Genomic DNA, 27354 nt, shown 5'->3' with positions numbered 1-27354 from the left:
CATGCAATCTGGAGGAAGATTGAGGTAGCCAAACTCTAGGACCTCAGGAGCCAGATCGCCAGGTTGAGCTGTTGCGGATCTGGGTGCTGAATGTCGCCATGGCTCTGCGTCAGAAGGCTGGGTGTGAGATGAAGCCTTTGATGCGGTACCACGGAAAGTTCCAGAAACGTGGTGTACCATGGTTGGCGAGCCCACGTTGGAGCAACCAGGATGAGAGTCATCGAGTGCTGCCTGAGCTTGCGTGCCACCAGCGGTATCAGAGGTGCTGGGGGAAAAGCGTACGCAAATCTGCCTGACCAGTTCATCCATATCGCATTGCCCTGCGATTGCGGGTGTGGGAACCTGGCGGCGAAGCTTTGGCATTTTGCGTTCTCCCTTGTGGCGAACAGGTCTATCTCTGGATGACCCCACCTTTGGAAGTACGGTTGGAGTACTGATGGGTGTATCTCCCACTCGTGCATTTGGTGGCTGTGCCTGCTGAGCAGGTCCGCCATCTGGTTGTCCTTGCCCGGGAGATGCTCTGCCATGAGGAAGATGTTCCTCTGAATGGCCCACTTCCACATGCTCTGAGCCAGATGAGACAGCTGCGGAGAGTGTGTGCCCCCCCTGTTTCTGAATGTAGTACATGGCCGTCATGTTGTCCGTCCGGATCAACACGACCTTGTTGCACAGATGTACTTTGAATGCCTTTAAGGCCATGAAGATTGCCATCAGTTCCAGTACATTGATGTGCATGTTCCTTTGCTGTAGTGTCCATAGCCCCTGCACTGTGTATTGGAGTACATGCGCTCCCCATCCCTGGAGAGAAGCGTCCGTCGTCAGGATAATCTGTGGCACAGGCTCCTGGAACGGTCGGCCCTTGCAAAGGTTTTGTGGATTCCACCAATGCAGAGAGTTGTATGCCCGACCGCTCACTAACACTAGGTCTGTTAGTTGCCCGTGAGCCTGAGTCCACTGACGTGCCAAGCACTCCTGAAGCGGACGCATATGTAGTCTCGCGTGCGGGACAATGGAGATGCAGGAGGCCATCATGCCTATCAACTGCATGAACACTTTCGCTGGAAGCGAGTGTTGAGGTCTGAATCTTTGGATCAGCGACTGAATACTGGCGACTCTCACTGAATTTGGCTGCGCAGTGGCCGCCAGAGTGTTGATCGTCGCACCCAGATACTGCCGTATGTGGGCGGGCTGGAGATGGGATTTTGGGTAATTCAGTGAGAACCCCAGATCGTGCAGGAGGTGTGGTGTGGGACACGTGGTCGGCGCACTGCTGTTCCGACTTTGCCTGAATGAGCCAGTCGTCCAGATAGGGGTAGACGTGGATGTTCTGACGTCTTAGATGCGCCGCCACCGTCGCCAGGCACTTCGTGAATACCCTGGGCGCAGTGGTGACCCCAAAAGGCAGAACCTTGAACTGGAGGTGCTGGTTTTGATTGGTGAACCTTAGATATTTCCTGTGGGGAGGATGCAGAGGAATGTGAAAGTATGCATCCTTGAGATCTAGAGTAGCCAGGAAGTCCCCTTGCCGAAGCAGTGGGAGAACCTGCTGCAACGTGAGCATATGGAAGTGTTCTGACAGAATGTACCAGTTGAGGGGTCTGAGGTCTAGGATGGGCCTGAGGGATCCGTCCTTTTTTGGAATTAGAAAGTACAGAGAGTAAACCCCTGTTCCCCTTTCCTGCAGTGGAACGAGCTCTATTGCCCCTTTTTGCAGCATGACTTGGACTTCTTGCTGCAACAAGTGCAAGTGCTCGCCGGACATAGGACGGTTTCTTGGAGGTATGTTTGGTGGAGTGGAAGTGAGTTCCAGACAATAGCCGTATTGGATAAGAGATTTGACCCACCTGTCCGTGGTGATGGACTTCCACGCGGGCAGGAACTGCTGGAGTCTCCCCCCGACTGGTGTTGTGTGGTCGGGGGGCAGTGACAAGGCGTCACTGTTTGCTGGCGGTGGAGGACCTGGAGCTGTTATTTCCACGTCCTCTGCCTTTGACGTTGTTGCCCCGGTAACCACCTCTACCCTTGTTGGTATATGAGGTCTGGGTGTTACTTCTATAGAATTGCGTGGATTGTGACACTTGACCCCTTGAGGTGCCTCTGTTATTGGAGCGGCGAAAGGAACCACCCCGAAACTGCTGGGACTGTAGGGCACCCATAGATTTAGCAGTGTCAGTGTCTTTTTTCATTTTTTCAAGGGTGGCATCCACTTCTGGCCCAAACAGGTGGTCTGGATTAACAGTTTGGTTTAGGATGGTAGTCTGAATGTCTGGTTTAAAGCCTGATATTCTAAGCCATGCATGTCTATGCAGTAGAACGCTAGTGTTTATTGCTCTCGAGGCGGTATCAGCCACGTCCAGAGCGCATTTAATTGAAGCATTGGTGATAAGCTTCCCCTCCTGAATCAACATTTCAGCTCCCTCCTTGTACTGATCAGGTAAGTGCTGTAGAAGGGTTTCTAGGGTGTCACAGTGTGCCCTATCGTAGCGTGCAAGTAGCGCCTGCGCGTTGGATATGCGCCACATATTAGCTGCCTGCGCAGCAATACGTTTCCCTGAAGCTTTGATTCTTTGTCTGGGGGAGGAGCATCACCCGTGGTCTGCGAGTTGGCACGTTTACGTGCGTTTGAGAAAACCAAAGAGTCCAGTGGCAACTGTCCCTTGATGTACGTGGGATCAGTGGGCGCTGCCTTGTATTTTTTGTCAATACGAGGATTGATGACTCTTGCCCGGGTAGGCTCCTTGAAAACCTCTGGCGCATGCTTTAGCACTCCCTTGAGCATTGGCAATGTCTTGACAGTCTTTTCAGCCACCGAGAAAGTGTCAAAGAGAAAATCGACATCCACTGGGTCAGCATGGAGGTCGACATCATGATTGGCTGCAGCTCTTTCAATTAGAGCGTTGAAGGCTGCAGAGTCCTCTGTTGGAGAAGTTTTTGCAGCAAAAAGCTGCGGCTCGTGTCCTGACTGAGGGTCCTCAGGGTCGCCCCCGGCAGACCATGGCTCATTCACATCCTCCGGGTCAGAGTATGCTGGATAATTATACTCATCCTCCTCGTCGCCGTCACCCTCCCCAGTGTTAGAGTGAGTGGGTGAGAGCTCCAGACCTTGTGGAGATGCAGGCTCCATAGGGGCAGATGCACCCGCAGAGTCCAACTTCTTTTTAAGTGGGATGTGGAAATGCTCCAACACAGGCTCCGGGGTGATCTTTCTTTTAAGGAGAGAGAGCTTGCCTGTGTTGGCGTCGATGATGACCTCTCGACGCTCCTCGTCCGCTAGTGGTTGGTGCCGTGGCTTTGGCACCACTAATGAAGCCTTCGGCGTAGAAACCAGCTTTAAGGGCACCCCGGCCCCATGTTTCGGAGCGAAAGCCTGCGGCGCCGTTTTTGGCGGCAGCGTGAAGTGAATCAGCGTCTGCGCCTTCGCCGGCTTCTGTGGAGGCTTGGTCGGCACAGTGTCCTTCGGCTCGAGCGCCGCGGCCTCCTCCCGAATACGCTGAAGGGACTCCGTAACCTTCTTGGTGAGTGAGGGGGAGGGGCGGACCGGCTCGAGCGAGTCCTCCGAGTCCGGATTCGGGTCGGTGACCAAGGCCGCAGTCTTCGGAGCCGACGCAGCACCTCCCTTTACCTTGTCGACAGGGATCGGTGCAGCCAGAGACTTGGGGTCGTCCTGAAGCTTCTTTGGGGCCTTCTTTTGGTCATCGACCTTCTTGGCGTCGACGCGACTCTTCAGAGCGTCGACCAGCTTCGGCGCCGCCGCGTCAGGCGTCTTCGCCTTTGGCTTCGACACCGGGTTCTTCGGATCGGCCATTTTGGCTTGGCTCTTGAGCTCGACGGCCATCTTGGATTTCTTCGGCGCAGAGGCCTCCGGCGCCTTCGATCCAACCGGTGCAACTTGCACTTTCGGTTTCGATACTGATGGTGTTGACCCCGATGGCTTCACTTTCGGTTTCTGGACCGGGAGTGGCGCATCAGTAATTTCCGTGGCCGGGCCAGGAGGCGGGGCCGTGGGACGAGCGTTGAGGTCTTGGGTAAGGCCCGAAGGCGATCCCTTGACCTGGGCCTTATGATGGTGTTTGGCCCCGGAGTCAGAATGAGGATGCTCCTCTTCCGAGCTATCCTCTACGGTGGCAATGGCCCCGTCGTCGTCCCCTACCTCCTCAACGACTTCCTCGAACTCTTCGTCTCCCGCGTCGTAGTCTTCCTCGCCCTCAGACGCCGGGTAGGAGTCCGAAACATTTAGGATGGTGTCGTCGTCAACATCCTCTTCAAAGATGTTCGCTGGTGGGGGTGCCGAACTCTGGGCCTGCAGTCTTGCGGCCCGACGTAGCTTGAGAGTCTTCTTCGACCGGAACTTGGAGCAGGCCATACACTTGGCCTCGTCGTGGTCCGGCGACAAGCACTTGTTGCACACTGGGTGCACGTCGATGTGCGGATACTTTGAGGCACACACTGGGCACCTCTTAAATGGACTTCGTTCCATGTTGAAGTAGTCTGGAGCGTCGTGTAGGCCCGTCCGCGCCGACAGCACGCGGAAGGGCAGCAGTTGATCGGAGCCGATGAATAAACCAACCCGACCGATAAACAATACCGACGCGAGTCCTAAAGACCTTTTGGTCTCAAGTAAAGAAACTTAAACAACTATCGATTCCGACAGAGGGAACCGAAACACATCCGAACTCAATGGCGGAAAAAAACAATCTGGGGATGGAGTCGATGCCCATGCGCACTGTAGTCCAGGGGAGGAGCCACCTATCTCGTGATACTTCGAAGACTCTTCCAGGACAACAATGTGCAATCATCCGGACCCAACACTAGGCGGCGATCTATGCACAGATATGAATTCAGCAGCTCACATGCCTCGAACGTCTACTGGCTACCAATCGCATCCCGCCCGAGTGAATTGTCGGAGTTAAAGCTGAACACCCCATGCGCCCTGAACTCAGATCTTGACTGGACTGCTAAACCGTGCAACCAGCAAAGAGAGGCTGCACCGAGTTGACTGCACCTGGTGACTAGCACAGGAAAAAGACTGTGCCTGACGTGCCCTGATTGAGGAGAAGTTGTCTCCAGAGAAAAGCCAAGAGACTTCAAAGGTCAATGAGCTGGCCTGTTCACAGCACAGACACACAAAAGCTGAGAAGCCTGCTGGCGCAAGTTGGTAGACCAAAATCTTCAACCTGCAGTCAACCGCTGCTGTGCAGTACCAGGACCCAAAGTTGCATCGGAGTTCACCGAGCCCGGGAGTGTGGTCAGAGTTCAGCTGGGACCCCCAGTGGACAGGTTATTGACCAAGAAAAAGCTGTCTGTAATGCAATATTGGGAGACCAGTAATCGAGTGGTGACTAGACTTCTGCCTGCACTGAGAGGACTTAAAGGGATGTCAACCCTGTGACCAGGACCACCTCTCACTCTTTGTAGCCTGCGGAGTCACAAGACCTCCGCTGCCGGATCACATCCATTGTTTAAAGGCTTTACACTTGCTACCCGGGGTTGAGCTGAAGGTTTTGCAAACAAAACCCAAGGGTCCTAAAGGGGTTGTTCAGTGTATTACATGGTGAGGATGCACAACCACACAACCAGACTATACAATACAATCTATTTCCGCACACCTCAACCAGACTATACAATACAATCTATTTCCGCACACCTGATCTCAGCAGTCTACCTGATAATACCACCATGCATGCTTAGGAAATTCGTAGAAACCTTCCATGCTTCAAGCACTGCAACAGTTGTAGTATGCAGATGGGCCCTTGCCCCATTCATTTGATGTTGCAATGCCAAGCCTCGATTGGGGATAGGAGAGCGACTCCATGCCACTTGCTGGCGCAATAATCTGTTTTGGTTTGTGTCTTACCTATTTCCTCGAAGCGCGTCACATCGGGCTTCCGATTGTTTGAACACTGTATTGTGACACATAAGAGATCGAATACATGCCGCATGATTTTCTGTTCTTGACTGTGACTTGCTGGTCACACCACATTATGTGTTTTGTCTTGGTGATTCTTATTTGCGGCCTCGGAGAGCGATTAATCTACCCCTTGAAATAACACAAGGAAGCTCCCGTTTCAGAAACACGCATGAGGGAAGAACACGCCGCAATAGTTCCTGCTTTTCTAATGCGATTAGCAGGTCACGTCAACATTCCTTGAGCTCCACGTAAACTAAGGGCAATATTCCACACGGGGACTACCTCGCCATTCCCATTGGGGCACATTTTTGCATCACGAACTAGTCACAAATTGAGACCTCCTCAAGGTCAATGAATGCTGCACTATCACTTGATCAATACTAGGATCACTTCACATAATCTCATTACGTTCGCGGAGTATTTCTGTCACACAGCACTTTAAAGTTGTTTTTGTCATCCTTTTCTTTCAGGTCGCTCAATACCAGGTAATTCGGACCTGGTGTTCACTCGCAAGCTGGTAACTATTACATTCCTTGTACTCTGTGCACCAGCATTGTAGTAGTACTCAAAGGAAGATCAAGTTACACCAAGCACCCTCTTTGAAGTTCAGAGTCAAGGAACAACCATTCTTTTTTTGTTTCCAAATGCAAAGTTAATATTATGGTTCTTTTTCACCAATTTCAACAGTCAGTTCATGAGTAATAGGGAGGCTTCAAAGCATGGATCCAAAACCGTATGTAGTTCTTTCAAGATCTTTATTTTAAACACATTAAAAAGTTTTATCCAGCTTGGCTCGGCCGACACGTGTTTCGCCCTCTGGGGGCTTTTTCAAGGCAATCTATATGAGGATGCACAGGTCTTATTTCCGAGAGGTTCTTGTTTTTTAGGCGAAGCAGGTACGATGTGGCTATATTAAAAATCCTATTAGTTAAGATGCTGACTGTTAGGATGATACAGGTGTAAGTTCCAGTTTGATAGTTAGAAAAATCGCGTAAGTCACTTTGTGGAGATCAGTTCTTTGTGTTCATAGAGCTGAGAGTCCCGTAGACCATGATAAGTCTTGTCTGTTCCGCTCGTGTGGCTACGATCTCCACTGCTGGGCGCATTGTAGTAGTGTAAGATTTAGCAGTCTTTTGAAATATCTTCAGACTGTTACGTGCATGACCAAGGACAGGTATCTGCTTTAGCTCCACGACAATAACTATCTACCAGTACATCGTGGCATGACTGTGTGCCATAGTATTTGTTTAATCCATTAAAGACGGCGTTGAAAAGGCCTGATTCGAGGAAGATGGTCACATTAAGGGGGCACGCTCACTGAAACGTGCGCCGATACATCCAAGAATCAAATCCACATTGTTTATATTTGAATGCATGTTTATATACATTTCTTTTGCTTTAGTGTGGCAAAACATCTGTACGTCTGTATTGTTTTAATGTTTTGTGATATCTATCACACTGTAATGAATATTGTGATGTATAGCAATTGGTGTCTAGGCTTGTAAGACAACTTCAAAAGCGTAAAATCACCCATAGATATTCAGTCCTGGGGTATAGCAAGTGACACATTTACCTGTTATGTTTAAAAATGTTCGATGAAACTTTGCCACCTTTTTAAATATTTTGAATAAATAATAAAAGGAGACATATTTCTATAAATGTTTGGTACATTAAGCTGTTCTTTCATCAGGTTTCTATTTTAGGTCTGAGTTTATTAGTATCTGACCAGTATGTTGCCTAGTGATTTTGTATTGCCAATTGCATTTTTCCTGTCATAGGAACATTCATTAGTTTACAGTGGGGTCCTTATTTTAGTGCCAACTGATTTACCATAATCTCCTGAGACCACTGGTCCTGATGAATTGCCACTAGACCCGTTAGGGGCAACCAACCTTAGGCTAGAAACATGTCAACCTTCAACACCACACAGGCTCTTTAGGATCATAGTACCATGTTAGGGCGTCATTGTTTTTAGTTAGGTTAGAGAGGTCGAGGAATAAAATGTAGGCAATAGGGGATCCCTAAACCATTTTAGCACCACTTTGCACTCACTTCACTACTTATTCCACACACCCACATGCACCAAATGGCTTCACCAAAAAAATCTCCACCAAGGAGCCCCTTCGCAGCTGCGTGTCGGGCATTGCAGCACCAGCACGACGAGGAGCAGGCCCATATGATGAAGCATTGCATCCTTCGGGGTCCGTGAGGGCACTTTTTCATAGACCTGAACACTCCTACTTAAACTTACGAACTGCACACGGACCGATTACACTTAGTTCTCGGTTGGGAGTACGTGTGCAGGACCAGCTTAAAAAGCTCCCGGCTGCTCTCTTTTGGAGAAAAGCTATGTCATGCATCCCATACTTAGGCAATCCACTTCAATTCAAAGTTTCACAATTATGGAGAAAGGCCATTAGCTGTAACCAACTGAGAAGTCCAATATTAACCTTTCAGACAAGGCAGGAATAATCCCATCGGTAAACAGTTACAATAAAATATACATATGGACTTTTAGACCCAGAAAATGTATGCATCGAGTACCCACTATGAGGTGTTTTAAAGAGCACAAATAATTCTTTGCAAAGAAATCTTACTGAATACTTTATAACACGTTGTTACTTTATCCTGAAAATTCAGATACCAAGGTGACCGAATCATGCAAACTCGACTTGGATACCATACTTAAAGTCTGCCACCACAAGGGATTCTTTAATCAACAACAGCACTGATTTATTCACCGGTGTAACAGCTTAAAACTTTAGGGGATCACCCCTTCTAGGTTCAGAGATGCGGTCTTCACCACTGTTTGCCTATCTAAATTTGGAAAAGGATGTCATTTATGAGCCAACATGCAAGACATTTGATTGTCAAAGAAAAAAAAGAGAGGGAAGTGTGTGTGCAGCCTTATGTCCAAACTGTGCACCACAAATGCATCAAGACTACTTCCTCTGCACTCTGACCTATGCTGTAGATCTGGTGCATAATAATCTTTCAATGATCAAGTCTTTGGCACTCCCCCTAGCGCCAATACAGCCTGTAAAAAGGAGTTTAAAATTATGTTTACATTTTAAAAACCAACTGCTTTTCTATAAAAAAAACGTTATAGTTTAGTAAAATGTGCTTATGGATCCTGCAGGCGGGCAGGTCCAGTCAACACTATTCAATATTAAAGAATATTCACTTATGGACAATCATAGATAGTTACTTCATGCATATAAGCTCACGTAGACCCAAATGAAAAACAGTAAACCATATATAACCTCTCCGAACTTTATTAGGTGGAGTAAGGGGGTAGAAAAATTAAAATTCTAAAACATTCATGATGTATTAGTGCAGGGTAATAAGAAAAAGTTTTTTTTTCTTTGTGGACGCTGTGGTATTTTTTCCTTTTCTGGTCTTATGAATGCTGATATTTCAATTTTCGATTTCAGGAGTGTAGTTTGCACAGCTGAGACATGGATGAGGGTTAGGAAGAGTTTTTAGATGCAAGATACAAATTGCCTCGAAAAAGGATAGAGTTTTAGCTACCAATCGCAGACATTTTGTCTCCTTCGAACCCTGCCCTATTCCCAAAAAAACAAGCAGTCTCATGTCATCTTGCTAAGAACCAAGAAAAACAAACTGTTAAAGATTTATTTCTTTGTTTTTTAAAAAAAGTTTAAAAATAAACAGGTGACGGTTCTGTGCGTAACATAACTGTGAGGCGACCACCAAGTCTTTAATAGAAGCTTCCAGATGAAGAGGGAGAAAAGAATGGGAACAAATCACAAAAAAACCTCAACAATTGAAATGATGTATTTCATTAGACAGAAACCTTGATTTTTCTGCCAGATCTACTGGAACTAAGTGCATTTAAATAACAGGCTCCAGCTTAAAAAAAAATGGCACTTTTGTCCTCCTTTTGACCCAATATAAAGCCCATAGAGCTTAAAAACAACAACAAAAAATATTTATATATATTTATATATATATGCACTGCTGCAGATGGTCAGTCAATTTCCCCCTACAAAAAAAATGCTGCAAAATGCAGAAAAACCACATTTAGGCTCTATTACATTTACAAATACATACATAAATATATTACATACAACAGCAAACCAAAAAGAAAGCGGGCAATATTCACACGTGAGAATATGTTTGCAGTTTTCTCCCCGCACAGACAATTTGGCTGATCACAGTTGTTTTCTTTTGTAAAATATACTTCTAATAAACGGTGGGTTGCAGGAATGGACACACGCCCACTTCTTTTTTAAATTCTTTTTCCTTCCACACGCACTCTTCTGAACTTCCAGAAAGTAAAGGTTTCAATTTGTCCAGTACGGCGAACTGGCGTAGGCAGTTTTGTTAGCCTGAGACTTTTGCTGCATGGCATTTGACTGACTGCGCTGTCCTGAAACACCCTGTGAAACAATAAGATTACACCAATGGTTATTTTCTAGTAGGAACATGGGAGGGGAAATTCTTATATGCCTAATTACCAGCAACATTTACGTTATTGTTCTGAAAATGATCATAAAAAACAGCCTACTTACCTTGGGTAAAAGTCTTTCTTGTGGATACCCTATCTTTTTGCGGAATACTTACTTTGTGAATAACCCCAGGTACCAAACTGTACTCTGAGACCGCAGCAATCTGCTCATGCATTGATAAGTGGCAATGTGCAGGTTGGCATCTGGTCGGTCCATCCCCGGAAGTGATGTCAGAGCCACAATATAACAGGCATCTTTACATGTCATCGTCAGTTTTTCTGATATCTATCTGCGCCAGATGCAGAGCCTTACTAATCAGAATGTGACCACATGCAGATCCCCAATTTGGCACCTTTTAGAATGGAGCAAAATAGTCCATTCCACGGAAAGTAAAAGGGTGTGGGTCAGTGGGGAATCTATTTAAACACTAGAAAAAACGCTACCAAAGGTGATTAATTTGTTCTGATGGATACTTTTAACAGCAGATTCCTCGCTTTGTGAATAGATACCACAGCAGTACCTCTACACGCGGTGGATCTGTGGAATGGCTCAGACCAGGAAATCCTGTATGACTGTAAGGCCAGATTGCCCCTTTCACCGGCACTGGATATCCAGGCAGCAGTGTTTTATGAACATGTCAAGCAACACCCACGTCACAACATGGCAGCTACCGCATTCCATCGCAGTGGTAACAGCTTCCGCTGTGGTGGAATGAACCTGCAGGTATCAAGGAGATTGTTTCTTAACGAGTCGGTCTCATCTTTATACAAAGGACGATTCATCTAGAGATGTTCCGTTTTTGCACAGATCTTTCCTTATTTGTCCCAGGAAACCCCACACAGAGTTAATTAGCCACCTAATGGTCTTTGTTACGATTTATGTAGGATGAGGTGCACCGAAGAACACTGGAAGAGTAATGCACTGTCCAATGCTGCTGGAGTGCTAAAAACTAGCTGTCTGGAAGAAGATGCTTCGGCTCTCCTATGAAACGAGCAGACGTGAAGACAATGAGGGACACCGCTTTTAATGTTAGCAACCTCAATGAGCAACTGTGCATTGGCTCCAATGGGGTACATATCAGGAATGTAGGAACCAGATTGAAGTCTAAACGGGGCATCACTAAATGTTTTGGCAGGAAATAACAAGTTGCTTACCTTCTGTAAGATCTTATTTGGTAGAGACATGATCTAGTCGCATATTCCTTACCTTTAAATTTCCCAGGCATCAGACAGGATATGGAAGATTTTTCTTCGAGCAATACCTCCTGCACGCCAGGAGGCGAAGTTGGTTGGCTCCGCGTGACATTGTCAGTATAGTCTATGCCGTAGTGACGTCCGTGTCACCTATATTGGCTCCACCACTGCGTGCAGACGTCAGTTACTGTAAGAATGTAGGTTCTTTTTGGCATAGTTGCCTCCACTTTTTGCCAGTGTGTTTAGACTGTAGTACAATGGGATCCTGCTAACCAGGTCTCCAGTGTTGGTGCTCTCTCCCCTAGATTAGTTGGTAAGTGCTTTTCACACCTCACAATTGGCATACGGGTGTACCTCTGAGTCCTCAGCATATGGTAGTAAGGTACCCAGGGCATTGGTACACCAGGGGTCTTCCATAGACTGCAGCCTGTATTATGCCATCAATGGGAGCCCATGCAAACTGTGAATACAGGTCTGTAATAGCCGTCTGTGTGAAAGGCAGCATGCACCTTTCACAGCAGATATAAGGTTCACCTTATATCCCAGTCACTGCACTTAAAACCTACAAGTCACCCCTAAGTCAGGCCCTTCAGTCCAAGGGCAAGGTGCATAGCTCTTAAGTTCTTGGGTGCCCCAGCATGAGCAGAGGCAGCCCTACAAACCCCAGACTCCATTCTCTGCGCTTTGTAAATGCGGGGAAGTCATCTTAAGGTATGTGTGGGCACTGGTTCCAGTGTTAGTTGCATGATACCTTGTACTGAGGGTCGAGGTGGGGGGGGGGGGGGGGGATCTCCTGTAAGGGACCGCCAATTACTACCTGGGTAGCCTTGCAGGGTCTACTTGCCAGCCAGTGCAGCAAGTGAAGGCACTGCTGTTGGGCTGGGTCGGACTCAAGACACAACTGCTTCTGGTAGGAAGGCTCCTACTGCAACTTGGACTCCGTGCTTTGCAGCCATCCTGCAACCTCCAAGGCTGTGCATCCATCCTCCAGGGTCACAAGGACTCTGTGTGCATCAAGGTCAGCTGGAAGGGACCTCCCTTGGAGTGACAGTCACTTCCCTGTACCTGCAGGCACTGTGACCAAAACGACCGGCGTATGGATGCTGCTGTCCCATGGACTCTCCAAGGCTCTAAAACATAGGTGGTGGTTTATTGGCTCTCCTGAGGTCTGACCAGTCTTCTCTCAATTTGGAAGGCTGTAATCCCTTATGGAGCTGCGGGAACTGCGTACCCTGTGCACCACGTCTATTTGCAGTTGCCAAGGTTTGTTGGCTCTCCAGTTCGGAGGTCTTTGCGCTCCAAGAAGCCCCCAGCCCTTAGCATCCCACAACTTCAAAATTGATATCCTCCCTGCATCCCCTGCGCAGTGGGCCTCCTTCAGTGTGCTGCTAAGGCCTCACTGCGACTCTCTTTGCCTGCTGCTAAAGGGTAGTTCTGGGGTCACCACTGATTCCAGCTGACTCTCCTGCTTGCTGAGGGCCGGACCTGACTTACCTTTAGTAGGTGAATAACTCAGACCTTGCTGGTCCTCAATGCTGCAATTCAACCAGTAACACATCTGATGCATTTGCCAAGCCTTGTTGGTGATCCCGCTATCGCTGAACATTTTGCATTCCGTCAACCGGCGTGGGAGAGCTCATGGAAGGCTAATAAGATCCAACACCATCTCCTGGACTAAACAGCTGCCTCTTCAAGGCCTATGTCCTACAGTAGCAGGAATAGCAACCACTGCCTACTTCGGGCTCAGGAACCCTCTTAAGGCTCAGTTGGCCAAAAGAGTACTAAACAACTACGCTATTCACAAATATATAACCTCTCTCAATCCACTAAGTATATTCTACGTCTTCTTACTCTTTCCCCACTTCGTTTTTTAAACTTTATTAAACCTTTTTAAACTTTTCTCAAACTTTTCCCTTCTGGTATCTTCACATTCTATTCCCCCACCCTCCCTCTTGACCTCTCTTTAAATATTCAAAGTTCTTCTGATGCTTTAGATCATGTCTTAAGGAAATGGGTTTTTGTAACCTAACATGGAGATGAAGGATGCAAATAGATTACTTCAATATCAATTATTGTTTACGCTGTATGTCTGTATATGTTGTTATATCTAACAGACCTGACAAGACAAAGACAACATCAATTAGAAATTGTTAAAGAAGAAAACACGGTGTTGTCTTGTTGGGACTTTTCATGATCTTATGTATATATGTATATATTTTTACATATGTGTTTCTATATGTGTCTTATATATAGGTTTGTTTATATGTTTGTATCTAACAGCCCTAAAGAAGTCCCTTTATGGGACAAAACGCATCGGCTGTATGGTGCTCCATTTTTCTATTAAAGAAATCAAATCAACGAACTTCTATTTCTGTGATTTATTGGAATTGTACCCTATATTGATTTATTACATGTTAAATGTTGTGGTGCACCTGTGCTGTTATGTTTTGATTCAGTTCCCTAGGGAAGTAGCATTGTTACAGTGGGTGCTATTCAGTGTGCACACGAACCCCTGTGAACTCAGTAGGGGTATCAATCATGATCTGGGGCTACTTTACTTTAGGTGCTGACCTTGAGAAGGTTCCACTGTTAGGTCTCCTTAGCTGCGTACCCTGGGCATAGGTACAAGAGGGGCCCCATGGGCTGAGGCGTGTATTATGCCACCCATGGGAGACCATTCAAACTGCAACTACAGGCCTGCCACTGCAGGCTGTGTAAGCTGGTGCTAGCACCACTTACAACAGATATAGGTTTGCTTATATCGGAGGTCAACACACTTAAAACCTATAAGTTAACCCTAAGGCAGGCCTTTCAATCCTGAAGGCAGGGTGCTCGGTTTTTAAGTGTGATGGTGTTCATGCATGAGCGGGACACCCCTACAAGCTTTGGAGTCAATTCTGCCAGGTCTAAGTGCACCAGCCATTACGATGTAAAGAGTGGCCATGCGTCATTACGCAATGACCATCTCTAAACTATCTGGAATGAACCCGGTCGTGCTTTGTATCAAACATGTTGGAATCATACCCCCATACCATAAACTGTTTGGGGCAGCCTAAACGGTGTGGGGAGGTATGTTTTCATGGACAGTGAAGCCCCTCTGGGAGCCCCTCAGTGCTCTCAGTACCAGTCTTTCTAAAGCCTGATAGCAAACTATGGCTGCTGCCGATCAGAGAGAAGATTCTGCCCTCTTGCTGCTGACCTAAGCTTGAGCAGAGAAAGGCAGGATAATAGGTATCCGGTCATAGGGAGGTGTGACCACCTCTCAGACAGGACTACGTATATTAGGACAGGGTGGAGGCGCTTGCCAGCGCCACTCAGTCTGCTTGAAGGGACATTTGGTGCTCTCCTTGCATACTCCAGTTCAAACCGTTGGCTCCGGCTCTGGCCCAAAACTGGACAAAGGACATGGGAGTATCCTCCCCACTGTCCGACCCCTCCCCTGGGAGGGACCCCTGAGTCGTCCCAACCCTTTCTTTAGGGTACATAAGGGTTTACATATGGATCGTTCCTAGGTTCCTCCTGAGACGAGATTCAAATCAGACACCACTTATTATCGACTTCCTATTTACAAACAGGTAAGTACAAAAATATCAAATCCAAAATATCGTTGTAAATAATATAGTTTGTAAAAATAGTGAATTTTTTAAATGTCTTGAAAGTAATGTAAAATAATGAAATAGTGAATATAATGAACACATACTTAAAAATACTTAAATAACCTTAAAATTAATAAACAATGTTAATTTAAAAAAAAAACATGCATTTTCATTTTTTAATACATATAAATGTTAACCTAATATTAAAAAATATCCTTTAAGCTTCTTCACCAGCGGCATCTTCCTGAAGTCCTCCATTGAGTTCGACGGCGATTTCCGAAGCCACTTCACACCTATGAACCCGGCTTCCCTGGTGAAGTATGCTGGTTCCAAGGTTACCCACGGGTGGAGTGGCTCTCCAACCTTCTGTCTTCCACGTGGTTTCTTCAGGTCCACTGGGAAAGGTTCTTCTTTAATATTGCAACAGCGACTTACTCATTGACTTGACTGCACACCCCTCAGTGGGGTTCCTAGTTACTTTCCTCTGTGGTTCCCTGGGTCCCCGGCTCTTCTTAGTCTTCTGAACCCAGTCTAGACTTTGGTCACAGTTAGCATTTCACTTTATCAGTATATGGTTTGGTTTCCGCAACAATGTCTCCCCAATCATCATAATCCTGCTAAACCCAACCCAAAAAGCTATCTACCCCACTATAAAGATCTCACCTCTCAAACTACTCACAGTCACCAGTCAACATACAACTTCAATAGTATTGGTGGGAAGGCAGCGTCCAGGAGCCGCAACTGAAGTCGCTATGCGGAGCTATGTCCAGCCCAATCCACGCTTCCCTACCACACCTGTTGTACGAGTAACTTACCTTCGGTAACAATGTATCTTCTAGAGATGATTCTAGCCGCAGATTCCTTAACGTAGAATTATCCCCAGACGCGAGACTGGATCCGGAAATCTTTTTTGCCACAGCATCCCTTCGCGCCTGGGGGACGGCACCACGTGACTCTGCCCTGACGTTATCCGCGTTTGTGACGTCAGGGCAGATACATAAGTCCCACCCCGATGCGCCTATGCCAGATTTCTTCAGAGAACTTTTCCGCACCACAACACGAAGCCATCACCAACAAAACTGTGAGAATACTGGAACAGTGTGTGAAAAACCCTGCTAACAGAAGGGAAGGAAACAAATGGTAAGGAACAGCACCATCCAGCATAGAGCCAGGCACTGAGGCACCAAGATCTGGAATGAAAGAACAGGGCACCGCTACTGGAAAGAAATCCTGCAAACAAATACAACAGCCTCCCCAGGGCAAAAGCATGTGAAAAATACACAGCAGACCAAAAAAGACTGCAGCCACCACTCTTAACAGAAAGGGGGGCACCACGTCAGAACGGAGAGCAATAACCATTCAACCTCAGACAACACCAGCAGGGAGAAGTTGCCCGAAAAGGTAAGGGTCGAGACCCAGCCAAGGTACCTCAACCCCAAGGACTGCCAAGAATTAGAAGTGCAAGCAACAAAGGAAGGAAAAGCACGAGCGAACCCCACACTGGAGACCAGGGTGCAGGGGCTCAGAAATGCCTATAAATGGCAAGAATGGAGTAACAACAAGGCGAGCTTCCCCCGAATTAGGGAGTAAGAAAAGGCACTTTTAAAGGACAGGCGAGTGCAGAAGGCCAAAGAGGGCCGTCGCAGAATGGGGAGGAAGGGCGGGTCAGGAAGGATTCTGCTGCTAGAATAGTCTCTACCAGATACATGGTTACCGAAGGTAAGTAACTAGTGCATCTGATAGAGACTACTAGCTGCAGAGTCCTTAACGTAGAATAGATACCCATGCCATACCCAAGGGGAAGGAGGGTCTGCGAGAGAACCTCCCCAGCTCAGGTGAACCCAAGACCCCGACAGGGGCCAATCGTTGGGACAGGGAAAACAACTCCAGTCCTCCCCAACAGGGGATGGGCCACAGGGACAGGGGAAAGAGTCCAGTCCCTCCCAAAGCAGACAAGTACCTCGGTGTTGCCGAGAACACCGCCCCATAGGGGATGTGTCACAACGACCAGGGGCAGTCGCGCCCTTACCAAACAGGAGAAGGAAGGGCAAATCGAAAGGAGACCATCAGCCAATGTACCAGGGGCCTCCACCAGAAGCCCCAGGCACAGGCAAAAGAAAATGAGGTCAGTAGCCAATGTACCAGGGACATTCACAGGAAGTCCCAGGTACAGGCAAAGCGAAAGGAGGCCAGCAGCCAATGCACCAGGGACCTCCACCGAAAGTCCCAGGTACAGGCAGCACAGGGGAGTACAGAGGAAGAAGAGCAACCCAGAGACTCCAAGCAGCAGAGCAGAAACTAGGGCAAGAGCCCTCCACCAGGAAGACACCCAGTGAAGAGGGCGGCCGAACTCATCTCAGCTGGATGACAACAGGCCAGACAGAACAGTGCCTCAGTAATAAGGCAGGTGGAAGAGAAAAACAGTCCCATTAGGCTCCCGAATAACCAGAAGCAGGGGCCCCAGGTCTCACTCCAAGACACCTGGCCGTGGGCCAGAAGAACAGACGGGCGCAGCTGAACGTCATGAAGCGCACCTAAACTAACATCCAGACCACAACGTCCAGACGGGCACAGCTGGGTGCCGACAAGCAACCAGCCAGAAATAAGAGGAATAAGTACAACGAACCAAGTCGTTAACACAGGAAAATAATCCTTCTAGACACCAAACAGAAGAGCAGGCCAAACAGCAAGGGCAAAAACACCACAGTACAACGCCACAGCTGCCCAAGAAAACGCACCAGCGGCATACAGCAACGCCAGGAAGGGCAAAGGACCCACAAGGAAAAGTCCACACCTTCCCAGTGTAAGACAGGGCTATCTAATAGCTACAAATACCCCACGCAGGGCAGGACCTGGCCCAAGAAGCATGGGGCCACACTTAGGGAAGAAAATCCAGTATCAGAGACAAATGAGAAAACCTGCGGCAAAAACACAGAAGGCTTAGTAAGAAGGTCAATAAGGAGAAACTGTTGGAAAAGCCAGCCGCGAGCCACGGAACGATGCGTTGGAAGATTTAGGCCGTGGGGACGGCGAGGAGCCTGCCCTGGAAGATGATGGTGAAAAGGCAACAATACGGCGCCCTGTCGCCGGGGAGGAACACACCAACAGATGGCCAACCTCTGGAGAAGAAAGAGGCCTCAGGGGACGAATCCAGAACCCAAAGCTCTGTGGAGTACGCCACTGGCGCCTGGTAGGCGCCGACCAGCACTGTAGTCGGCACTCATGGCACCAGACCGACTCCTGCCACCACGTGCTCTCCACGAGGGTGGGGTCGACGCCAGAACGGCGAGGGAGCGGTGCCAGCTCTGCCTCAGATGGGGCAGCTGCCCGCACCGAGGTGGACTCAGGAGAGCACCCCAGGTCCCTGCCTTCACCCGTGACTCCACTGGAGCTGGGGAGGAGGGCTCCTGGCACCAAAACAGCGCCGGCTCGACCTCTGGTGAAGCAGCTGCCTGCTCAGAGGACCGAGGGGGACTCTGGGACAAGCCGGGAGTCCTAGTCACGTCCGCGCTGGGAAACGGCAGACAGGAAGGTGACAGGCGGGGGCGCATGTCCCAGGGGGAGTCGGCTCCCACCGTGAATTGAGGACAAGGCCTCGGAGATAAATTGAAGGACTAACAGCCAGCGAGCCACGCCCTTGGGGCCGTGGCGAAAGACTGTCACAGACGAAACCGGCGGTTCCTTGCTTCGCGAGGTGTGAGACGGACACTGAGATGACACCGACCTCGACAGCAATTTCATCCGGCGCTCCCGCCGTGACTTTAGGCTTTAAGTACTGACAGGCGTCGCAGCTCTCCTAGTCGTAGTGCTCACCCAGGCACCACATGCAAATTGGGTGAGGGTCAGTTGCAGACATGGGACGAGCACAGGAGGTACAAGTCTTAAAGCCCGAAGGCATTCGTACACTGTTCCACTTAACGCCAAATCGCGTAAAGGAATAGAAGGCCCAAAAACAGGCCAGGACACAATCCGGATCAGCGTTGCACGCGGAAAGAGAAAAAATTGACTCAGGCGCGCCGGGTTGGGACTTATGTATCCTCGCTGACGTCATGAACGCGGACGACACCAGGGCGAAGTCACGTGGTGCCGTCCCCCCGGCGCGCAGGGATGCTGTGGCAAAAAAGTTTTCCGGATCCAGTCTCACGCCTGGGGATAATTCTACGTTAAGGAATCTGCGGCTAGTAGTCTCTATCAGACACACTGGTACACTATTGGCACATTTTTTTTGGGCAGATTTATTTAATGCGATCTCAACCCAAAGGTATTGGAGCGCTGTACATGAGCACCGGTTACGTTACAAAAGGACACATTGATTTATTTGGTGAGCATGGGGAGATAAAGTGATTGGCCCAGAATCACAGGATGTGGACACGACCCTGAGGTTCAAACCTTGGTTTGCAGCACCAAAGTCTGCAATCTAGCCGTCAGACCAGATGCTCTCCACATCTAATCTATCACACCCACTAGTCTTGAAGCAATCCCAAAGCAGAATACTGAAAAGGAAAAAAGAAGAAAAGGGATGTGGGGAGTGTGAGAAGTTGGCCTGATATATAGTGCTCACTTTTCTAGTGACCACTGTGTATCATACCAAACGACCCTTATTGATGATTGGTTGTAAGTCAACCTTATAGACCAGCTATCCTAGTAGCGTGGACAAAAGCAGTCTTTAGGCTAAACTCTAGAGGGCGTGTTAAGCCAGCTGTTTTACCATCAGATATACCCCTTGAACACCAAGTGAAAGGACACCACACAAGTTGTTATGAAAAATAAAGGATATTTATTTATAACAAGTCTACCCTGAACTCTTTATGAGTCAGGGAGCTAAGCACAATACAAAACTCTTACGAAAATTCTTTAAGTTGCACAATTTACGCAAATACCCGAGGGGCACGAAAAACCATATACACAAAAAGTGGAATGCGAAATACTAGCAGGTGAGTAACAAGATCCAGAGGCTTAAGGATCGCTAGGACTACACTACTGAACCCTAAGGTTAGGAGCAGGAGGCCTAGGGAGATCGGGTGCAGAGTGTGCACTCTCACGCGGGATGCGGGACAAAGTCTATGGAGACTAGTATTTCTAAAGTCACTGTTTTCGGACGAATACGACTAGATAGACTTAAAACGAAAAAGGATCTGGACACTTAGATAGTGAACCTGCGTTGGAGCACCTAAATGCTCGGGTTACCTAGCCCAGGGGCTGCGGCTGCATAGGGTTCAAAAGACGTCGGGAATCCTTGTTGTAGTCTATGGAGCCTGAAAGAAGAAGTTGCTGGCAGGCGACCAGTGAAGATGTTCGGAGTGATCCAAGCCTGGATCGGTGATGGAGAAAACCTGAAAGCAGAGGGGACTCAGTTCTTAATCACTAGCCAGTGATTGTGTGGGCACCAGGATGGCACCGGATTAAGTCACCTCGACCAGGTGAGTGGGCGACGCTGGACTCTGCAGTCACAAGGGCTAGGAGGCGTTGTCGGCGACCAGGCTGAAGGTGCGAGCTGTCCCACGTAGGTCTCTGCTGTCGGCGATGCTGGGCCCAAGATGGGGGCAACAAACCTTGGCAAAGGCAAGCCCACGCGGTGGAGTCAAGATGGCGTCTGGAGTGGACCAGGAGGGTCCGGGGTGCTCCTCTTTTGGAAGGGAGCAAGGGCCAGTCTGGAGCTACCAGACCAGCGGTGTAATCGTCGTGGTACGTCGTCAGGAAGGCCACTAGCCAACGGGCAAGTGACCGGACAACGCGGTGAGCAGCAAAGAGCAGAAGAGCCCCACGCAGATCTCGTGTATGCTGGGGGGCTGGACTTCGGTGCTGGAGCTGCTTAGGGTTAGGGCTTCTCAAACCCCAGTGCACTCACTCGAGGATCCCTCGGCGGTCGTGCTGGTTAAGCGTTGTGCAGTTTCAGAAGATGGCCGGTCCCTCAGGTCTCGTCACACCCACGAATCTCAGCTGGGCTGATGATGCAGGTAGAGGTCAGAGATGCCAGGGAATCCGGGTCTCGTCGAGCTGGGCAGTCTTGATCCGGAGGATGGGCGTGCAGCAAACCGCGATGCTTAGATGGTGCCTGCGGGTGCAGGGTGGCTACTCCTTACCCACAAGGGACAGTCTTCAGAAAAAGTCTAGTTTCTTTCGTGGAAAGTAGTTAAAGATTCAGAATTATCTAATTTGGGAAGGGGGCCCGCTCCTACCTTTATTCCAAGAAAAGGGGCTGGCACGCGACTAGGTCCTGCCCATGGGTGGGACCAGGAGGGGGGTGGTTACACCCCTCTCCCTTGTCCGGACTTTCCCCAGCTCAGGGGCTGGTGTGCCCCTGGAACTGGTTTGAGCCGGCATATGCACAGTGAGCACCGGGGTGCCACTTGCAGTCACCTTCCTCTCAGCCCTGCCTACCTGGGATACACAAAACCCTGTCTGGGATGGTGCTAGCACCGCCCCTGACAGGAAACCCTTTGTCCAAGCTCTCCTCGCTGGAAGGACTCCCAGCAGCAGGAGGTCAGACTTGTGTCTGTGGTGGCAGCATCCATTTTGTGATGCTGAGGCTCGAGTTAACTTTAACTGGGGTTTACAGTTACATACATGTCGTGTCCCTCTAGAAGGGTGGAATGCTAACCCCATCGCCAGAATTGAGAGGGGTTAGTATTTCAATTCGTATGACACCTTACTCGACATGTTTTGATAAAGCGATACCAAAGTTGGCAAATAACCGCGAGGATTATAATGCACTTAAGAGTATATGGTACGCGTTATCATAGAACAGCTATTAGGACTTGGTTCCGCAAGCTGCAGACGGGCTCAGCTCATGCCAGAGCACCATCTCACATAATTCCAAGCACTCTGCCTTCAGGATTGTTAAGGCCTGCCATAGGAGTGACTGATAGGAATACATGGGTCCATATTAGGGTTAGATATAGGGATACTATATCTAAAGCAAAGGGTGATTACACCACCTTGCCCCAGCTGTCGTGCAGCCAGTTGTGTCAGATTTGGGTGGCCAGCCAGGGGTGGCATAATACATGCTGCAGCCCCTGGAAGGCCCTGGGTTCACCTATGCCCTGGATACAGGGACTGATAAGGAGGCCCAGTACCAATTGGTAAATGCACCTAAGGTACACGTGTATCAATTTAGAGAGAGAACAGCTAGGCTGTGGGTCTGATTAGCAGGCCCACAGCCAGGGAAAGTCGTAAACCAGTGAAGCAAAAAGCAAAAATCGGGGGTGACCATAGGATTGCAGACCCCACTCTCCTACAGGGAGAGGTTGTCTGGCCTGTCCCAGTCAGCCCTGCACACCTCACCCATGGGCCACCCTCAATCCCCAGTATGCAACGCAAGCTAGCAATGCACCCTCAGGAAGTTCTCAGCTCTGTTCACCATCCCAGAAATGGAATGTGTGCCACCACCCTGAAAAGATGCAAAAGAGTGGCCACAGTGGCTGAGCCAGACACCAACTCAAACCACTTCCTGTTCCGGCATCTCCTCCACTACATCCATAGCACTTGCGTCCAAGTCAGAGGCTGTCGCCAACTCCTGCTCCAACCTCTGTTGCTCCAGGTCCAGAATGCCATCTTGCCTGGCCACCACTCGAGAAGTAGATCTGAAGGTCCCGCCACACCAGTCAGTTTGAGAGGTGTGGGTAAGGGTGAGGGGTGAGGGGTGAGGGGTTCAGGGTTCGACACCGTGCTCTAACCTGGGGCTGTGAAATGGTACTTCTTGGTTTGCTGGATGCCTCAAGTCAAGTCAAGTCAAAGAATTTATATAGCGCACTACATACCCAGAGGGTCTCAAGGCGCTTAGGGAGGGGAGGAGGATTACTTGTCAAATATCCACGTTTTAAGTTGCTTTCTGAATGCTAGGTGGTTCTGGGTAAGGCGAAGGTAAGTGGGGAGTGAGTTCCATGTTTTAGCTGCCAGGTATGAGAAGGATCTACCTCCCATGGTGGTCTTGTTGATGCGAGGTACAGTGGCGAGGGCTTGGCTGGAAGAACGTAGTTGGCGGGAGGGGGTGTAGAAGGACAGTCGTGAGTTGAGGCATTCTGGTCCGATATCGTAGAGTGATTTGTGTGCGTGGGTTAGAAGTCGGAAAGTGATCCTCTTATTGACGGGTAGCCAGTGGAGGTTTTTCAGGTGACCAGAGATGTGTTCGTTACGCGGGATGTCTAATATGAGCCTGGCTGAGGCGTTTTGGATTCGTTGGAGTTTTTTCTGGAGTTTAGCGGTAGTACCTGCGTAGAGGGTGTTTCCGTAGTCCAGTCGGCTCGTGACCAGAGCATGGGTGACTGTTTTTCTTGTTTCGGTGGGGATCCAGCGAAATGTTTTTTTGAGCATGCGAAGAATGTTGAAGCAGGATGAGGAGACGGCGCTGACTGGTCTGTTCATTGAAAGTGAAGAATCCAGGATAACGCCTAGGTTCCGTGCGTGGTCTGTCGGGATGGGTGCTTTTCCAAGGGCTTCCGGCCACCAAGAGTCGTCCCAGGCAGAGGGGGATGTACCTAAGATGAGGACTTCTGTTTTATCTGAGTTCAGTTTCAGACGGCTGTTTTTCATCCATTCGGCAACTTCTTTCATTCCTTCGTGTAGGTTAGTTTTGGCGGTGCTGGGGTCATTGGTGAGAGAAAGGATCAGTTGAGTGTCATCCGCGTAAGAGATGATGTTGAGGTTGTGTTGGCGGGCGATGGCCGCGAGGGGGCTCATGTATACGTTGAAGAGGGTGGGACTGAGTGAGGATCCTTGTGGTACGCCACAGATGACTTCAGTGGCCTCGGACTTGAATGGTGGAAGGCGGACTCTCTGGGTTCTTCCGGTGAGGAACGAGGTGATCCATTCAAGTGCTTTTCCTTGTATTCTTTAGCCATCCCTTCCCATGGGGGGCTCCCTCCGGAGGGAACGACCAGCTGGATCTGCCCAGCAGGGCGGTTAGGTGGGACAAACCGCCGCCAGAGCCCGCTTGGACCCCCGGTCTCTCAGTGGTGTACAGGTCCACAGTCTTTGAGGAAGAATTTCTCGAGAATCTCTCGCGCTGAAACAAGGTGGAATATGTCTCCAGTAGATGAAGAGGGCAGCCTGCGCCCCCAGCATTGGGGAGTTCCCGCGGCCCCAAGCAACAATCTACGCAGGGTACACAGGGGGCAGGAAATCTGGAGTAGAAGATGTTGTATCTGGGTTGTGTGCAATAGTCATCAGGCGGTATGGCTCATTGTTGTCAATAGCAGCAATATGGGCCCCTACAGCAGAGCACAGAAAAAAACGAACCAGCTGGGCAAGAGGGCCATTTAGGACCTGTAGGGAATGTGAGCCTGGAGCAGCACAGACAGAGAATAGGGCCCCGTGAGGCCACACCCACGGCGGGTGATGACGCAGAGCCTCTTATCCCGCTGCCTTCAGGGTGCTGTGACACCCCATGTCCTCCATGGGCACTGATCATCTCCCACTCAACCTTACACCAATAAACTAACCGTGGTGGTTCTGTCTCACCTCAATAAACAACCCGGCATTTGTATAGTGTGAACTAATCACCCCGTAGGATCTCAAGGTGCTGGGGGCCGTCAGGAAGATCTAGCATGCTATCGCCCACAGTCACAGTCCTGGGCTAACCCGCCGCCGAGGATTGAGTCTTGATCCCGGTGTTCTGGAGTCAGCCACCCTAGCCGCTGCGCCACACCTCTTCCTGGTATGGGACCAGTTATCTCAAGCAGTTGGTGGGCAGATAGATCTCGGGTCAGTCCTAGGACCCTCGGACAGTTCAGAGCGCGAAGGAGTAACAATGAGATGTGCCTGCTCTTCAAGTCACAAGGGTCGCGGGGGCAAAGACCAGGATCCCTACAAGCAGCCTGCAGCACACGCAAGTCGATCCAAAGGTGGGGCCTTTCCAGGAAATCAAACAACGGGAGTCTGGCGCACAGTTAACTCCAAGCAGTTGGGAAACCACGGCAGTGGCTGGATGAGCTCCGCTGCAGGGTATAGGTAATCACCGGTGGAAAAGGCCTTATCAAGAAAATGGAAGGTCAAGGTGAAAGCCGAACAGTTCGAGAAAAACTCATCAGTGATCCAGAAGAGAGCACTGTGTGGCAACGTACAGCAATCTCCAGGTGCCCTCGTGTCGCAGGCCTTGCAGGGTGAGAGTGCTCCTGGCAAGCAATCCAGGCACAGCGAGGGGGAGTCAAGCAGCAGTGGAATCAATGTCTTTACTCGTCCCCAATGCTCACCACACAGTCCAAAGGGCAGATGTCATGTGGGCACTAGTAGCAGCAATCAACAGCACCAGCACACAAGCAAGGGGGCAGGGCGTCCCTAGAGCTCAAGAGTAGGGTGCCCTATGTAGTACCTCTTCCGTCGCTCAGCCACAAGTGTGTCCGGACGAGGTTTCCGCAGCCTCCCGCTGCAACAAGCCTGATTTCAGGCGCAGCCAGTGTTGCTAGATGGGCCATTTCCAACACAAATGGGTGATATTTTTTTAATTTTGGGGGGAAATAACTCTCCTGGCAGGTGGCAGAAACTTGGGCTTTACTTACCTCTCTGTGTGCAAAATTTCAGAGGGGGGCAGCGCAGCCAACGAAAAATCCTGCAGAGCGCCCAGATTCAGCAGAGCAGGGCGTCAATCTGTTAAAAAGCGAAAGTACTACTTAGGACGGCTTGAACAAAGCCTTCTTCTCTGACATCCTGAAGGAAAAACTGAGCTGGCACTCAGGGAGACTCCCTTCCACACGACGTGCGGTGAAAATCTGAGGAGAACTGGCTCTGCAGAGAGGGCTCTAGAGGGTGCTAATAGCTGATTGGCTGGGACAAAGACTTGGGTCTTTTCAGCATAACGAGGTAGATAGGCTACTGCAATATTGGCCTCAGGCCTGTATTTAGGGCCTACTACTGTAATTTACTTTTGGCACTGCTTTTTTATGTACTGTGGGACTCCCGCCTCAGCGACGGGGAATGATTCAGGCATGGGAATCTATGAAAGATACCAATACTGGATAACTGAAGTTACAGGTAAGTAACTTGTTTTCTTACTAATGTTTAATGCTACAAAGTACAGGCCTGTGTGTGGAAAGAATGGACGTCTCAGACTACGCAAAAGCTTGGCAGTAAGGGAAATAAGTGCAACTTAAATTCATCCAGTCATGTTCAGCTACAGTGCTGTTTTATTCACCGTTTTACCAGAGCACTAAGAGCTACAAAGGCAGCCCACCCACATTACAACGGTGGCAGCCAAGTTCAGCATTAGCCTGGAGGGAATTAGTGCACTCATTCAGGACGCATGAGAGCCAGAAGGAAGGATGTGCAAAAAGAGCACCCCACACAGCAGTGAGCTGACTAATAAGGGAGACTTTCGTCAAAGACCGTTTTAGTTGATAACACTAAGCATCCTGGGATTCGGAGTTTCACCACATAAGTGACAGTGTTACTGACTAAACTAGCCCTGGTTGAAATTTGACATTACATTGGGTTGATTGACTGCTATAATAAAGAAAGTGAGTAATGCAGACCTGGAGAGGGAGGATTCTGTACCACTACAGTTGGCGGGAATGCTGGAGGAAGCCAGCCGGGTGTTTTGCTGCATCTTGAGAAACAAAGGGTGGCATAGACTGATACCAGTGGGGGTAGTGCAGAAGGACGGAGGAACATGTAGGCAGTGAGTTTAGATTGTGAGAGCCTAAAAGGAAGTACTGCTACAATATCATGAAGGGGTAAAGAACACTCCTGTAGTGGCATGTTTTGGAGGGAATACCCCTGCAGGGTCCTATTGTCACTAGAGAGAGTCCTTCATGCCGAAAGGGAGGGAGGTCTGCAGTATGAGTGAATACTGCATGAACCTGGATTAAAGCAGTCAGTGCTGCAGTTGCCTGGAAGGATAATGGACTTTGGGTGCCTGAAAAGACTGGGTGCTGCGGGGATCTGGAGGATGGGTGAGAGTGCTACATCAACTGTTCAAAAGCAGCGTTAGCATCAGGTCAGTCATGATGGCACCAAATTTCTGCTGCCAAGACCGACTGCATTGTACTCAATTGATGCGGGATAGAGTTCTGAAGTGTTCTGAATATATGGGATTACGAAGACCAGTCCAGGCTTTTAATTTTTATTTTGGTGGCAGTAGTGTTTTTTTATTTTATTATGAATGGAAGATTCAAGGTACAAGATAGCAAAGGAAAGTTATTTCCTGGATATGATTTTCAAAAATAGAAACAGTAAAGGTTGGCTTTGGAGTA

The 27354-nt window shown here is 49.1% G+C and overlaps 1 protein-coding gene across 4 annotated transcripts in view; it reads right to left on the bottom strand.

Moving 5' to 3' along the window:
* Nucleotides 1-9165: 9165 nt before the first annotated feature.
* UBAP2 (ubiquitin associated protein 2) overlaps nucleotides 9166-27354 on the bottom strand; it is a 1436418-nt gene continuing 1418229 nt past the window's right edge. For all 4 annotated transcript variants that reach the window (XM_086960301.1, XM_086960303.1, XM_086960302.1 and 1 more), the window contains exon 28: nucleotides 9166-10311. In XM_086960301.1, the coding sequence (XP_086816427.1) occupies nucleotides 10216-10311 (96 nt within the window). In that variant the 3' untranslated portion in view covers nucleotides 9166-10215. The remainder of the gene's footprint in view (nucleotides 10312-27354) is intronic.

This window comes from Lissotriton vulgaris, chromosome 3_1, assembly GCF_964263255.1.
Source record: "Lissotriton vulgaris chromosome 3_1, aLisVul1.2, whole genome shotgun sequence".
In the NCBI taxonomy this organism is placed as follows: domain Eukaryota; kingdom Metazoa; phylum Chordata; class Amphibia; order Caudata; family Salamandridae; genus Lissotriton; species Lissotriton vulgaris.
Note: the sequence above shows the minus strand (reverse complement) of the source record. Positions and strands in the feature narration are given on the sequence as shown.